Source organism: Toxotes jaculatrix, chromosome 1, assembly GCF_017976425.1.
Source record: "Toxotes jaculatrix isolate fToxJac2 chromosome 1, fToxJac2.pri, whole genome shotgun sequence".
In the NCBI taxonomy this organism is placed as follows: domain Eukaryota; kingdom Metazoa; phylum Chordata; class Actinopteri; family Toxotidae; genus Toxotes; species Toxotes jaculatrix.
The window spans coordinates 24,691,092-24,706,859 of NC_054394.1; the positions used below are offsets into that span (position 1 = coordinate 24,691,092).

Sequence of the window (15,768 nt, forward strand, 5' to 3'; positions counted from 1 at the left end):
ATCACAAAACCGAAAGTTAACGACTAAATATAATGTTAAAATACGTTGTTATCACGTATGGTGAGAATAAATGTTCAAATAGCGGACACAGTTTAAGCCAGGTAGCTTTGTGTGCATAGTTTCGACAAGAAATTAAGCATTACCCTACTTCTGTTGTTGATTGCACGCAGTTTCTCCTTAGTAATCTTCCTTTGAGCGTTCAGCAGGATAGAGTTGCTTGATTTCTACGTCAAAGCAACAGTCAGAAAAAAAACCCAGCCTCCAATTTCGATGTCTGAGCAACTGGAAGAGGATACAGGGTCACTATACAGGTATTGTTTGTTCAAATGATGTTTGAATGACTGAAGTGTGAGTTTACGAGGAGCCCTGAAGGCACCATAGAGTCACCGTGATCAACTTTAACCTTTGAGTCACATGATTGGGGATTTCCAGCTCCTAATAGCAAAGAAAGCAATAAAATGACACAAATTACAAGTTGTTTTTATTTTTTGTATTTTTTTACGGTATTAACAAAACTCAGGTATCTAACCTAGCCTAAACTACGTGTTTTATTCAATCAAAAGCAAATTTCCTGTATGGATGTTTGACATGCCTGTGACATTTGAGCAGCCTGAGTCCCATCTATTTTTGTCACAGCTTCTGTGTGAGAGTTGGACTGCTAACAGAGCTGGCTTGTCGGACGGGACTGTTGGCCTGAAATGGTTGTTTGGAACAGACTGGATTGCTGAATTGTCCAGGTAAAATTTGCTATCAGCTGCTCAGTCACCATTACTAATTTAATTAACAGCTTGTTCTGCATAGGCAGGTGGCTTGGTTCAAGTATGAAGAGTTTAGTTTTGAGATCCCAAATGCTACTGTTCATTATTTTCAGTTATTATTTGATTCCTTGTTTTTAAAATATTGGTTGATTTTATATAGTTAAGTAAATATGGTTGAATTAAATTGATCCTGTCAGAAATTTAAATCATAAATGAGTCATGGTCTTCTGTCCTCCCACAGTCAGTCTCCTCATGGACCTGTACGAGATCAGAGGAGGTAGACTGGATGTGATTTCAGAAGAAGCTGAGCACCAGGAGTTAAGCAGAGAGTCAACCCCAATGGAGCCCTACAATGTGGTTTCAGAAAGAGGAGGAAAGGCGACCCGAGGTGTTTCCACTTTCCAGAGGTTTTCTGTCAACACCAACGAGTCCCTTCGTTTTGAGCCCTGTGAGGATAACCCTCCTTCTCCCACTGGAGCAGAAGATGGACGTGATGATGATGATGTGTTCAAAGAGGGAGAAACCGAGGTGGGGACTCTAACATAGTTTGGGCCTTTGATGTATGAATGAAACTGATTTTATATTTTCTTATTTTATTTGACCTTTGTTAAACCAAATTGGTCTTGTTCAGTTTAAATTAACACCCCTAGCAATGTGAGGATTAATGAAAAAACTAAACCATTAAAAAGCTTAATTTTACAACTGCTATACCTTAAAACATTCACATTCATCTCCAAAAATGTTCATGACACTACATTTTTGTGAACAGTGGACTAGCATCTATAATTTGATATTTCTTTGTAGCTGATTCCCAGAAGATGGAGCTGTCTACATGAAAGCTTTTTTTTTTCTTTAGCAAGCCACAGACATGAGCAGAAAGACCTGACAGCACATTGTGAAAAATAGTTTATGTTACTGGTTTGAATTAAAAAGAGAAAAGGATAGAAGTGTCACTTTGATGTTTTCAGAGTGAGATTGTCACGACCAGGAATCGGTTGCAAGGGAAGGTTGCTGAGATGGAGAACTTTGCAGGTCATCTGGAGGAAATCTTTCTCACTGTGGAGGTAAACATCAAACTCCAAAGTCTTTCAGTTTAGTGAAACAGATTGTTGTAATGTGTTGTGACATTGATTTGTTTTATGACTGTGTGAGCATTGAGTAATACTCTCAAGTTCATGATGTCAGATTTTATGTTTGTAACTGGAACATCCTGAACTAAAGAATCAAACACATCAATTTCATTCATTGCCTCCCTTGATCTGTCATCCTCATTTTTCTTTTCTTTCCTTATTTTGTTAAAAGCATAACTAATGTCTAAATCTATCACTGTGCCACCTTGATCATATGTATATACAGGAAAATTTTGGACGTCAGGAGCAGCACTTGGAGCAGCACTACAATGATGTGCTACAGACGCTGTCACAACGATATGACGAGAGGGCAGCTGCTCTGGAGGAGGAGAAGAAGAGCAAGCTGGAAGCCCTGTACAATCAGCTGCTGTCTTGTGGTCAGGCACTGGATGCCTCTAAGGAGCTCATTGAGGCGGCCCAGGAGATCTACCGCAGCCGGGACAAAAGGCTTTTCCTAAAGGTGTCCTTACTTATGAGTGTGTGTTTGTATCTTCTTCAGCAAATCATTAAAATGAGCAAATTAAAGCTGTTTACATAATGAGAAATGGCCCCAACAGAGGATTTTACTGTCATAGTCCCAATGTAGGAAAAAAACCATGACTATTGTGCTTGTGGGTACGAGAGATATTGATTAATATTTCTACATTTATTTATTTTGTTGTTCAGCTGTTATCTTTCACCTTTATTGACAGGCAGTAATGCCCACCATTAAAAGGTAATGATGATGATGCTCAGTGAGTATGCCACATGGTGTGACACTGCAGTGTGATTTCAAAAGACTAACCATTAATGGCACAGGGCTGCTACTGAGTTATTGTTTGTGAATGTTTTTGCCTGCAGTTTCAGACTAATATTATGTAAGTAGACACATTTTGAGTATGAAAGAGAAGTAAATTCCTGGCTTTGCAAAAAGTAGTTTGACATTAAAAATCCTCACTCACAGTCCACTTACTAGCTTTTTGTGGACTATTGAGATAGCTCAGTTTCCATGGCATGGAGATAGTCAGTCTTGATGACAACTGAGTTTTCAGACTGATGAAGATGAGTGGCATGACACAAGCTTATTTACCTTAATGTTAAATCTTAATATTGTGATTTTTTTTTGGTGCTACTCTAGAATCGAGGAGTTTGCCAAAGAGGACGTTGACCTCACATTGTCTACAAGTCTTGAGTTTAACACACCACTTGCCGACCTGTCGGATGTGAAAACCATGATGGACTCCATCAATGTTGTACCAGGTCTGATTTACAAAGAGATGAAGGTTAATTTTCTTGCCAATATCTGCCTTTGACAGATTGTGCTCTTGGACACTGTAGACTGGCTGTAATTACAACATAGAGAAGTCTGTGGTGTGGTGGGTGCCCTGAGACCATTATTGTTTTTATACATGGGGTGATGGCTAGTGTGTCAAGATGGTGTTCTCACTGAGAGAACAGGCGCTCACCACTGTTACCACTTATTTAATGATTAGAAGAGTGCTCAGTGAGGAGAGATCATTGGGAAGAGCATAGCTGTATCCAGTGAGGTTGGGAACAGAGAAGAGACTGTGGTCATTAGACCCCATCAGTCACAGGCTCACATGAAGACAGGAGACAGGACAGGATTCCCCAAGCCTAGACACAAGTGTCAGTGTTGAGCTTCAGCTAGAACAAGCTGTCATAATGTTTGGCTTTTTATGCAAAACTGCTCCTGTACTGTTATCATAAAGCTTTTGATGGTATGACTTGATAACAAAACCTGGTTAACAGCGTTCCTCCGATATATATACAGCTCCATCTGCCCCAGTAATCAACCCTCAGATGCCCAACTCTGCCACCCAGACATCCCTGCGTGTGTGCTGGAGCTTGTTCTCTGACGACACGGTGGAGTACTATGAGCTTTACTACAGACCAGTGCTGGAGGATATGCCAGCAGACAGCACCTCTGCACCACATGGTATAACACAGACACACTCACTGCAGATTCACATTGCATGATAACACCATCTACTGTTGAAATGGTATCTATTGATGTGGGAATCTCTGCTTTCTCTGAAGGATACTGGTGACATGTTTTGATCAGTACAGCCGCAATTAAACCTGCGTTTGCTTTCCCAGTAAGCAGGGTAAAAGTGAAGGAGACCCACTGCACTGTGACAGATCTACTGCCCAATGCTCAGTATGAGCTCTGGGTGACTGCTACCAACATCACAGGCATCAGCCCAGCGAGCGAGAAGGCTTTATACATGACCGGTAATAAATGTCACACTTCTACAACTACACGAAGAGTCATTAAACTTGTGACAGTTGAAATAAATGTTTTGTTATCTGTTTCCCCCCTTAAACCACTTTCAGATGTAGTTTCTCTATTTTTTTAAATACTCCAGCCTCACATGATTGATGTTAGAGAGAATAAAGTCTAAATCCTGACCTCCCTAGTGCCGTCGCCGCCAGTGATCAAACAGAGGGAGTGTACTAGCTGCCCAGAGGCTGCTCTGATCCGCTGGGAGTCAGGAAACACCAACCCTGTAGACTCTTACACCGTGGAGCTCAATGAGATGGGTTCTGATGGCACTGAGAGCAGTGTTACTGAGTAAGAACTCTGTTATTAATGTACACCTACTGTTGACAGATTTGATATAGAAATAAGCTTAAGGTTTAATTGTGCTTTCCTGGAAGTTGAACATTTTTCAAGAGTTCTTACACAAAGATAATGTTAAAATGACTACGTTTAAAAGAGGAATGCTCCTCTGGATATGCAGAGTTTCAAAGATGCAGAACCCCACTACATTAGTCTTCATTGGCCTAGCCTTTTGATAAGGTTTGTACTTCAATACATCCATAAACAAAAGCCCGTGTTAGTGCTTGCCTGGAATTTTTGAGGTCCCATGGTTATAGAGCTGCTGAATCAAGACACACTCTGTCCTAGAAAATCTATTCTTAGCTCCAGCTCCTGCAGCACTGTCAGCCTCAGCTAGAATTCTGTCCTCACATTTGGGGTCATTTTCATTTTTCATCTGGTCATTTCATAGAGCAGTCAAGCCATTTGTTTGGATGATCAGTGTATTATTGCATATAGGAATCAAAAGTGTCTCAGCTGAAATGGGTTAATAGTCTAAATATGATAAAGGTGCTAGTTAACCGCCCCATTAATCCACCTAGTATTTCAGAAATCGTGAGACGAGACGTTATTTCAAGGCTTTACACTCTGGTAGTATGGAAATAAAAGCCAATCCAAAGAAGTTGTCATCACTGTGCATTTAATATGTTTGAAAAGGAAGTGATATCAGCCCTCTGTCACATTGGTTAATCCCCCAGGTCTATAGTAGCCGTGCCCACCTGTCAGTGTCTAATCCAGCTGCAGACAGGACGGCGTTACCTCATCTCTGTGAGAGCAGTCAACATTGGCGGGCCCAGCGTCAGGAGTGAAGTTATTACCGTCTCCACAGCAGGTGAGAAGCATCATGGATCAGCCTGTTCATGGTACTTTTGGCCAGTGGTGGAAGAAGTATTCATATCCTTTACTTCAGCAAAAGTAGCCATATCAATTTCTAAGATTACAATTCAGATTACAAGTAAAAATCATCCAAAATAGTCCTGTACTGTCGTTTTTTTTTTTTAATATCTTGATCTGAAAAGTAACTATAGCTGGTACATAATTGCAGTAGAGTGGAAGTCTAAAGTGGCATCGAATGGAAATAGGTGCTAGCACTTCAAATTATTATTTTTTACGTACTGCACTTTAGTAAATGGACTTACCTGCCATCATTACTTTTGGCACATTCATATGATGATCTGCAGTATTTGTTTACCTGTGTAGGTACTTTCTTTTATCTCCTGGAGGACACTGCCCATCCCTGCCTGTCCATCTCTGAAGATGGTTTCACTATGTTTTATGGAGATGAGGAGCTGCCAATTAGTGCTATGGCTTTAGATGATAACACCTTTACCAGGTAAACAGTGGCTAAAGATAGTGGGAACTTTCAAGATTTCCCTATATGAATGTAAATATGTGAAATAAGTGTGTGTGTGTGCGTGCAGAAGTGTGGCTGTCCTGGGAGATCTGATTCCAGTGCGAGGCAGGCACTACTGGGAGGTCGAGGTGGATGATGGGACAGAGTTTAGGATTGGAGTTGCATATGAGGACACGGAGAGGAACTCGTACCTCGGAGCCAACAATACGTCCTGGTGTATGAGACACATTCTCACTCCATCCAGGTAACAGTGCACCATCTCGGCTAAAATAGGCTATAATTAACCCTAAGGTTCTGTTTGGGGCCTCAGACACCCTAGCTGTAAGATACAGATGGATTTTCACCATTTTTTTTTCTTTATCAAAGTGTGTTTGTGGCAGAGGAAAGAGTTACAACTTCAATACTTTTCCACATATTGGGTTTTCCATTAAGGTCAGAAGAAAAAATATTTAAAGGAAAAATATTGATTTTGCAATTCTATTATTTTTACACAAACAGCAGTGGGGTCTGTGGGACCCCAAACATTGAGGAAGTAGAAGTTTAGATGAAACACAAAGGTTAAAATTGCTTTGGTTTGCTGCTCAGTCATTTGTTCGAACGAACTTGTTATTCCCATTTGCTGTGCAAGCTGCTGTGGACAAACTGGCTTTGATTTTTCACAGGACTGCACAAACCAAGTAGATGCAGATTTTTCAGACAATCCGATACCAAAATTAGCGTGCTGATTCTCTCAGGGACTGCTACTGCAGTTCATGGAAACTGGGCCAAGGCTGTATTTTTAGCCACAAGAAATTTTCCTTTCCTAAGCAAAAAAAAAATTGTGCATCCGCTCTTTGCAACACTAAGCCCATTGAAGGTAGAAAAACCCAGAATTTAGTATCTGTTATAAGTGTCGCTATGGCAGCTCTTTTTTGGAACAAAGCAGGGCAGTTGATTTGTCACATTCAGCAAAATCATTGAGACCAGCATATCACACGAGCCCTGAATGTGGTTTCCATTGTGGGCATCTTCTTGGTGATTCTGCCTACACACAATTTAACAATCACATTTCTCGTTTTCCTTAATCCGCAGCCATTTCAAATCCTACTGTTGGCTCATGATTAAGTATCTGCTGTATATTTAGAACTTCTTTGCTGTACACAATCATTAAGTTGCCCTCCGCTTTTTTTCTGTAGGCATAAATATGAGTTTCTGCACAATGGTTGGAGTCCTGACTTGAGGATTACAGTGAACCCAGTGCGGATAGGAGTGGCACTAGACTACGAGAGGGGGGCTCTGTCCTTCTTTAACGTGGATCTGGAGCAACACCTACACACCTTCCGCTGCAACTTCCAAAATTATGTCCACCCCTGCTTTGGCCTGGACAGTCCTGGAGCTCTTACTGTACACAATGGTATAGAGGCTCCCGAGTATACATTTATCTGACACCAGCAATCATTTCTAGTATTACAATAAAATGAAAGCCTGGTAGAAAGTAACAATGTTGGTGGAAATTAAAAAAAAAAAAAAAAAAAAAAAAAAAGTTTGGTATGGCATCCTTAATAAAGAAACCCATAATACACCCAAATTCATAAAAAAAATCTGCTGATATTCCTCAGTAGAAAAAATGTGTGTGTGTGTGTGTGATCCAAAGACAATATGGGGTTTTCAGTTTTTATTATTGTATTCCATGGGAACAGGTGTACACCATTTTCCAAGATAAGAAAAAGTTTAACTGAATTTTACAATATGTACTTATACCATCAGTAACTGCAGCAGACCAAGTATTGTAATTAAAAAAAAAAAAGGGGGTTTTTGTTTTTTTTTGATTAACAAAAGATGCACCGAAGAATGAACTAAAAGAAATTTAAAAAAAAAAAAAAAAAAAAAAATCAATTTGTTGTTATACAATTGTCACATCTTAAAAGGAAAAATCCACCCTGAATACTTACACACTGTTAAAACATGATGTGCTTTGCTTTACTGGACCCATTTTTGGTTAATGGTGATTTATATTTATATTTATATGTATTTTTAACAGAAAATGTCTTGGCCATTTAAGAGACTGGCAAGTGCACGTTTTAGAATCAGACCATTAGAGTACCAAAAAACAAAAGAAAGGGTTCTATCAAGACGGCAATAACACAAGGGAGGAAAAAGTGTGTAGAAAATAGCTGTTTTCTCAAAAAATCGTATCCTTCAAATTCTAATGAAATGAAGCCACATGTTGCATTTTAAGTCATGTGACTACAAACATATCCACAATGACAATGAACTAGTTGGCAGGTTATCTATTTTTACATTTGCTATGTAGGTGGGCATACATTTAACTATCCCCACCTTTGACTAAAACCAACATGTTCACACCCATTGCGCGGGGGATTATTAAAAGGCATTCTGGGAAATGTATGAACAAAACTAAACAGATGTAAAGCAAACAACACTAGGACAAGAAAATAAAAACCCTTCCTCAAGTCCAAGAAAGCACCAAACATCAGAAACTGATAATTCCAAGACCATAAATACCAGTATCTTTATAGCATCTTCAACCTGCTTACTATTAACTATCTGTACTTTACATTACTTAAAGGTTAAACAGTAAACAAACTGTCTATTGACGATCAAAGACACACCAATTTTTTCCCAAAATCAGCAATCACCATTAATGAGCACAGGTGACTCTGCTCCTTAATTTAAAGCAACCCATTTGCACTCCATCTATCAAACCTGTTGAGTGTGCTGTGCAAAACCCCATATTCTCCAGAATCCTGCTGCTGATCGATTCTAGCCGGTCTGTGTGTGAGGCACTCTAACTGAAATTCACTTGTGAATGTGTCTAATGCATTAGATTTGCTGTTGACGTTGTCTTAACACAAACAGGCCAACAGCAAAGCTATTTTATCATGTATAATATGAGAGAAAGAAACACATGCATGCAGGACAAAGAGAAGGAGGGAGAAAACTGCATTCGGGAGACTGCTGCAGGTTTGGGTTTACAGTGTAAAATGAACCATAACAATGACAGCCGCTGTGCTTAAGATCAGCTATACTGACGTAAAATGAGTGATGAGAGTAAAAGCTCTCTCCCTCCCGGCAGAGGCAATTGGACTGTCGATGAAAAAAATGACTATATGAAAACAAAGACGACTGCCCAGCATCATTTACCGCTCAAGGCTTAGTCACCTGTCTTTAAAATCCTAAAACTGATGTCAATATACAAAGTGGCACCAGAAGCGTTTTTAAATGCCATACAGAGACAAATAGCAAGCCATATCTACTTGGATGGAAGCAAAGAAATAAAAATAACCCAAAAACATTTTGCTCACAAAATAATCAGCAATAGTTGTTTGTAGTAAATGGGATAAAACATGGCAAAACACTGGTACAGTCCTAAAACAGTGTATGATGACACAAAGGTGGATTTTTCCTTTTATGGGGTCTGAGTTTGAGAACTACATTGATATACTGAATGTAGACTTTGGGTCTGCGAGTATCCTGGAGAGTGGGGATGGGGCAGGGCAGGGGTTATGAGTTATCTGGCTTACTGCTGCGTGTCCTCTCCTCCTCTTCGTCGGAGGAATCTCCTCCGTAGGGCACAAGCCCTGATGCATCTTCATCCACTTTAGACCTCTTCTCGCACACATCCTCTAGAACACCTGTAAGGGCACAATAAAAATGGAGAGACAGAGAAAAGTAGAAAGGGGGTAGGAGACATGAGAAAGAGATGGGAGGCAAAGAGAGAGCAGGGGAGAGACAAAGCGAAATAACAAAACAAAAAGGAAACCCATTGAAGAGCCCCATGTTAGCGGTGGTTTTTGAGTTCGTTTGATCCACAGCCAGGGGAGGGAAGATATCAAATGAAACGGCAGCACAGCACACATCCATAACAGGCAGGTCCGGGGACACATGTTGAGAGAGAAAACAAGGGAAAGACAAAAAAACATATACAAGAAGACAGTGTTAGTGGGTTTTACCAGCGGAGAGATTCACACAGGTCTCCACTCCTCCTCCATTCCTCCACGGGGGGAGATGCCATTTCATGCAACAGACAACTCCACAGAAGATATGTCTGAGTACTCGGGCTCTCAGAATATTAGGAAAAAAGAAATGCATACCCATTGACGCGGTGCTGCTGGGCAGACTGGCCACATCATCTGTCAGTGCGTCTCTCGGCCTTTTGCGTGTAACAGGGGCAGGAGCCACAAAAGGAGGTGGGGGTGGAGGCATCAGAATCCTGAAGAGAGAAAAATGTCAATATCTACACCACACAAGATTCATGAAGAATAACACACAAAGGAAATGAGATCTATTAACAGACCTTTCTATGGCTTTTTCCTCTCTACCACTGGAGGCAGGAAGTGCAGACTCCTGATGAGCAGGACCCTCTGGAGAGTGGCTGGCTGGCTAAAACGGAAAAGTAAAACACATTTTAGACAATTCAGAACTTTAACATATAAAGAAAAGGTTTTGTCCACAGGAATAAAATTTTTAGCATGTGAAAACCTTTCGAGATGTTTAGGGCTGCTTATTTATAAACGTTTTTAATTTTAAAACATTATTTTTTTATTATTTGAAGGGGTGAAAGGATACATTAAAAAAATGAAAAATCCAGTTGGCGTCCTGGAGCATAAAAGTACTATAAAAGCTTGTATCATGAATTATGAGTCAGCATAGTTCCAATAAGTTTTATGGTAGCAGTGCAGACTGACACTTCTCCATTCTCTGTGAATGCTGAAGGCCAGACAGTAGAACAGTTGAGCAGTAACTCAAACAGGTTACTAAATGACTAAAAAAACATGTTCATGTTAAAATGACTAGAATTAATTTTCACTTAAACATGCAGGTGTCTTCAGCCTACCTCCTCTTCCTTAGCTGCCTCATGGAAATGACGCTTGGGACTTCCTGAGTCAGGCGGGGTGCTTAAAGATCCTTCAGGCTCCACTGTCTCACTGCTGCCAGGATCCTGAAGTAGATCAAATCCAACATATACACACTGATTTGGCAGCAGGATTTAAAAAGAAAGAAAAAAAAAACTAAAACTACTCAGAGGCTACTACTACTCAAAACCCTTTAACACAAAGTTTTATGAACCTTGTGGTGTGTGTGCGCCCAGATTTAAACTAGTGCTGTAATCCGTTGCAACTTTGATTTCTGATAATTACCTGGACGAGATAGGGATGCGGTTTCCTAGGACACACTGGATACTGAACCATTGCCTGAGAAGATGGAGGGTTTGTCGACATGTTAGAATGACTTGGGGGACCATTTGCATTACTCCAATAACCACGGTCTCCTGGGTACGCTGAATAGCCGCCAGCATACCCATTTGCTGGGTAGTTATACCAGGACCCCTGGCTAGAGTAATTGCTATTAGGTGGATATCCATGTGCTGCGTATGCTGAAATGAAAGTATAGAATGTGGAGTTAATAGTGTATATCACATGGATCAATAACAGGGTGTTCTGACAAATCTGACCTACTTTTTCAACCTATTGCTGAGCCACTAAAGACGTCAAAGGATTAATTACCACAAGAAGAATGCAGTCGGCTAGTACCTGATATTTGGTCACTCTGTTGGAATTTGCCTGTCAAGTTACAAAGTGTAAAAAAAATAATACTCACGTTGTGTTGAGCCTGTGGCTGTGTACATCGACACCATTCGGCCATGTTCAGCTCTCACCTGGAGAATGAGAGAAAACAAAAACTATGTAAAGAGCCGTATTAAAAAAATCCAAAAAGGCAGTGGTGGTTTATTTTCAGGAAGTGCATTGTGGGTAGGTGCAGAGCACTCAGAACCTATCTCTGGAGATTAGGTGGTTCACGCTACCACTTTCACTCTTGGAGGTGGGTATCAGTGAAAACTATATGCCTTAATAGTTTCACCTTCTTATACCTCCCATTAGGCTTTGAATAAATTGAGACCAACTACACTTTGTTTATGGTGACAATGTTGTGAACTTACAGTTTCCAGCAGACTCTCAGTGAGTTTCTTCGCTGCCTCCAATCCAGCTGCATTTGGGTGACTGTAACACAAAAGGTTACATAGGATGAAACAGACTCAGTTTTTTTCTACAAAAAAGTTAGACCCAGTTCATGCCTGGCATTAACATGTGTCCCAGGTACTTCAATCACAAGTGGACAGCTCTAAGTACGTTAGTTCACACTTGGCATTAGAATGTGTCTCCATGTGTCTCGAGTGACCTCTTGTGATCGGCTCCCACTCCCCTGCTCCATATACAAATAAACATGTACATTATTTCCATTTGAAAAAGGTGAACAATTAGAATGGACATACCTGATGTAAACATAAAGAGGCTCAAAAGACTCTCGTTTTGATGCTTGTTCAATGTAGCCAGAACCTTTTCCCCTGAGGAAGACTCGAGCCCCCGTCTCTGTCTGGATGTGACTCAGGTACGAACCTGCTGGACCCTCAACCTTTTCATTCACGTTAAATGAAGGCAATGCCTGGTCCAGACCCACAAAAATCTTTGTGTGCACAAAACTCTGAGGATAAACAAGAATTGTGATTTACAAACACACCCTGCACAACTAAGCTGTTTGTTGACATCCAAAATAAGGTAGAACAGCTTTGTAAGCAGACGCAGTAATCCAAGGCTTTTCTCTATAGACCAGGGACGTTCTCTCTGCTACTTAATTTGGGAGGTGGGTATCAGTGAAGGCAACATAGTCTTCACTTGCCTCACTTTCTTTACCTCCATTTGTAAAATCTTGTCTCTGACACAATGAGAAGTCTAATACAAAGAATATCCAACAAAAGAGACCTAGTCTGTATAAGTAACTTTATACAGTACTAGTATTGAATGTTGAGTTATTATATTATGTGGCAACTTCACACATCTCAGTTAATTAAAAATGCTTTACACAAGCCGTTGCCCAGTATCACGGGGTGTGTTCTGGGTGTATTCTATCTATATAGGCTAAAAATGCTCTTGCAGCATTTTCTACCACCATTTAATTTTAAAATAAACATCAAAGTACAGCTAAAAAAAACCTCGGTATTCTCAAAGGCCAATGTGAAAATAAGCACAACACTGCCAGAAAACCCTACACAGGTTTCATCACGGTTTGTAGAGGCTTGAACATCAATAGAGACGTCATGTCTGCCTACCCCCGAATGTGGAGCTGCAGGCCGATGTCCCTGGCCTGGTACTGAGTTGGTGTTGGGCATTCGTGGCACAGGAGTGGGGATGACAGGCCGAGGCGGCTGAGGGTAGAGTGTGAGCGGAGGCATTACAGGCACCTGTTGTCCTCCTGATGCTGCTGAGGCCCTCAACACATCCTCAGAGATTATCTCCTTTATCCTCATCACAGCCTCTGATGTTCGGAAAAGTCAACATGGACATCAGCTATGTTCAGTCGCTTGCCATAAAGAACAAGCTTTGGAATGCTTACACCATTTGTGAAAAACACTACATGACAACAATGCCAGACTGTGCATATTGAGCAGATAAAGAAAGGTGCTACTTACTATTGACCTGCTCTTGGGTCTTTCCCTGGACATGCAAATACAAAGGTCTTTGGCTGAAAGAAAGCATATCAGAAATGTCATGGACAACACAGAACTTCGGCACTGCCCTAATTTTTATTTGATGGCCACTGAATTCCTTTTATCTTGGTAAGCTATAAACAAGTAAGAAATAAGCCAGTTTATCACTATGACTGCAAAGATTTGTAGGATAGTGAATTTTGTACAGTTTGCAACAACTAGTCAAAACAATGAAAAGATGTTGATTTTTATTTTACTGAAACAATTAAATAAGATATACCTTGTCTACCATCTAGAGATGTGAAACTTTAATAAATGGAATTCTGCTTTTGAAGGAACAAGAACATACCCTCCTCCTTTTCCTTTTTCAGCTTCAGTCATGTAATGACCTTTTGTTGAGACGACTGCACCACTAAACTGTCGAATCTGAAAAAGGTAAAAGGAAATTCGATGAAGACACAAGATTCATTTTTAGAGAATGTTTTTTAAGCTGTTAAAAGTCTTAACATTCTTCTCATTTTTCAATTTTTTAAACTAGGACCATGTCTCATATGCAATGCTGCCATGGCCTCTTTCCACTCACCTCTTCCTGTGTTTTGCCTTTAGTAAGAAGGTCCCTGCAATTTAGCGGTACATCATTTATGTCAACCTCTGTGACCACCATCTCTTCTGTAGTGGCTGGCACAGGCACACTAGGAGGCGTCTAAAAGACATGAAATGACAAGGGAAAATGTAAGTCTTCTAATGACTGCATAAACAGAACGTATTTGCTACAGCTTTTTAAATCATGTGCACCTTTGCAAGTAATGGGGGAGGTGTCAACAGTTTTCCTTTTGCCATTAACATGGCATTTATTTTAGCAGCCATGGCCGTAGCCATTTCAACTCCTCCCTGAGGCGCTGGTTTTTCTCCTGTTTGTGGTGGATGTGAAACTGCACTGTTTGAACCAGCAGTGCTAACTCCTGATAAAGAGACTGGGTGGGCTGCATTTTCACTGCTCCTCTGCTGCCTTACATCTACACTCTGTTTAGGCTGGGCTGGCTGATCCCATCGGCTGGTTAGGCACCTGCAAACAAAATGACAAACAGAAAACAAAATGTTAAATGAGCATACACAATACACACACATAAACAATTTTAAAAACAATAAAAAAGGTACATCAAAATACAAAGGAAAACAGGCCATATTTATCCTGAGGTTGATTTGTTGAATCTTAAATTAATGGCAAAACAACTGTAAGATTAAAATGTCAAGTTCTTTCCATTAAAACCACACATTAATGAGAAATGTAGCTCAAACTGTGGTGTGGAAATGAACAAAGGGCCCTGCATTCCTTTGTCCTTATACCATTGCTTAGATATACTACTACACGTTGATCTTTAAAAAGAAACATGAAACACTTGAGGCACATTGAGGCATATTCAGGCGTTAATCTGTCCACCGTATACTACGTTAAAAGATATACATTGCAGGTAAATCGTAGAGTTTTATAGGTCTTTCGTTGTTTCTTTCTTTTTCTGAATATTAGTTGTATTTTCTTCCAAATCAACGGGGGTAACGGTTAACATTAGTTAACCGTTTATCCTTAGCTAAGCCAAAGTTAACGAGCGTTAAATGACTCTTAAGCTAAGGCTGCGCTAGCTAACTTAGCAAGTTGTACATAGAATGTCTTGGAGGTTCGTATAACAAGTACATCGATTTAATACTTAAGTGAATTTAACGTTTGGGTATTCTAATAACATACACAGATTTTCCTGGTCCTACTGACTTTAAAGCGTACAAATCATAACCCTCGAGCTAACACTTATTAGCAGGCCACGACCATGTATGCTAGCTGGTGGTAAAGCTTCAGCTCAGGTTCCATTGACAAACAACACGGCTAACGCTAGCTTAGCTAGTCCGTGTAACGTTACTCGTGTTATCAAATCAATATAAAACTAACAAGCCAAAAGGACACTTACGGTGTTTGTCCAGTCATTCCCGAAGACATAGCACCACGCAACTAGATCTGCCGTAAAATTAAAACAGTTTCTAATGTAGTTGACGATGAACGACAGTAGCCATCGGCCTCCTCTCTCTCGCTCTCTCTGGCGCCGGCGATTTCTTCTGACGACTTGTCGCAAAGTGTGACCCGGCGGAAGCTGAGCTGTTTTCTTGTTATATAACTATATATAAAAAGTATATGGCACTACATTACATTTCATTTAAAATTAGAATGGTAAATCATTAGATAAGCAAGGTGACCTAATCTGGAAAACGTAGAAGTTGAACTGACTCATCAGTTGATTTAACATGTATGATTAATATTAAAAAAAAAAAAAAAAAAAAAAAAAAGACCATGGCTGGATTAACCTGCTGGAGAGCCCTGTGGCAATAGGTGAGGGCGGCGAGGATCACTTCCGCGTTCAAAAAGATGCAGTTCCTCAGCTGCCGCTGGGGGC

At 40.3% G+C, this 15,768-nt stretch overlaps 2 protein-coding genes across 4 annotated transcripts; one reads left to right on the forward strand and one right to left on the reverse strand.

Moving 5' to 3' along the window:
• Nucleotides 1–440: 440 nt before the first annotated feature.
• On the forward strand, nt 441–7,363 carry LOC121179248 (fibronectin type III and SPRY domain-containing protein 2). 2 transcript variants are annotated; one of them, XM_041033984.1, is made up of 14 exons: nt 445–520; nt 637–737; nt 1,000–1,286; nt 1,727–1,822; nt 2,115–2,348; nt 2,581–2,603; nt 3,006–3,127; nt 3,660–3,824; nt 3,986–4,120; nt 4,307–4,460; nt 5,186–5,319; nt 5,688–5,820; nt 5,909–6,085; nt 7,017–7,363. In XM_041033984.1, the coding sequence occupies exons 3-14, from the start codon at nt 1,011–1,013 to the stop codon at nt 7,264–7,266; spliced, it is 1,899 nt and encodes a 632-aa protein (XP_040889918.1). In that variant the 5' UTR covers nt 445–520; nt 637–737; nt 1,000–1,010; the 3' UTR covers nt 7,267–7,363. The 2 variants fall into 2 exon arrangements, with proteins under 2 accessions (XP_040889909.1, XP_040889918.1); XM_041033975.1 differs by having other exon boundaries at nt 441–737.
• A 254-nt stretch (nt 7,364–7,617) lies between these two features.
• On the reverse strand, nt 7,618–15,458 carry LOC121179258 (KH homology domain-containing protein 4-like). 2 transcript variants are annotated; one of them, XM_041034002.1, is made up of 14 exons: nt 15,289–15,442; nt 14,123–14,393; nt 13,911–14,030; nt 13,677–13,753; nt 13,310–13,362; nt 12,950–13,155; nt 12,116–12,324; nt 11,783–11,843; nt 11,443–11,500; nt 10,983–11,218; nt 10,679–10,783; nt 10,139–10,224; nt 9,936–10,054; nt 7,618–9,476 (listed from the first exon to the last, which is right to left on the reverse strand). In XM_041034002.1, the coding sequence occupies exons 1-14, from the start codon at nt 15,315–15,317 to the stop codon at nt 9,346–9,348; spliced, it is 1,761 nt and encodes a 586-aa protein (XP_040889936.1). In that variant the 5' UTR covers nt 15,318–15,442; the 3' UTR covers nt 7,618–9,345. The 2 variants fall into 2 exon arrangements, with proteins under 2 accessions (XP_040889936.1, XP_040889927.1); XM_041033993.1 differs by having other exon boundaries at nt 7,618–10,054; nt 15,289–15,458.
• Between the last annotated feature and the right edge of the window lie 310 nt (nt 15,459–15,768).

What these genes read in the sequence shown, in the direction of transcription:
- LOC121179258 (XM_041033993.1), bottom strand. Translation starts at nt 15,317, where the DNA reads ATGTCTTCGGGAATGACTGGACAAACACC. An exon ending in CTCCCCCATTACTTGCAAAG is followed by an intron (nt 14,031 to 14,122) that starts GTGCACATGATT and finishes CATGTCTTTTAG; the next exon opens with ACGCCTCCTAGTGTGCCTGT. An exon ending in AGGCAGCTAAGGAAGAGGAG is followed by an intron (nt 10,225 to 10,678) that starts GTAGGCTGAAGA and finishes TTTCCGTTTTAG; the next exon opens with CCAGCCAGCCACTCTCCAGA.
- LOC121179248 (XM_041033975.1), top strand. Translation starts at nt 1,011, where the DNA reads ATGGACCTGTACGAGATCAGAGGAGGTAGACTGGATGTGATTTCAGAA. An exon ending in CTCCATCAATGTTGTACCAG is followed by an intron (nt 3,128 to 3,659) that starts GTCTGATTTACA and finishes ATATATATACAG; the next exon opens with CTCCATCTGCCCCAGTAATC. An exon ending in ACTGAGAGCAGTGTTACTGA is followed by an intron (nt 4,461 to 5,185) that starts GTAAGAACTCTG and finishes TTAATCCCCCAG; the next exon opens with GTCTATAGTAGCCGTGCCCA.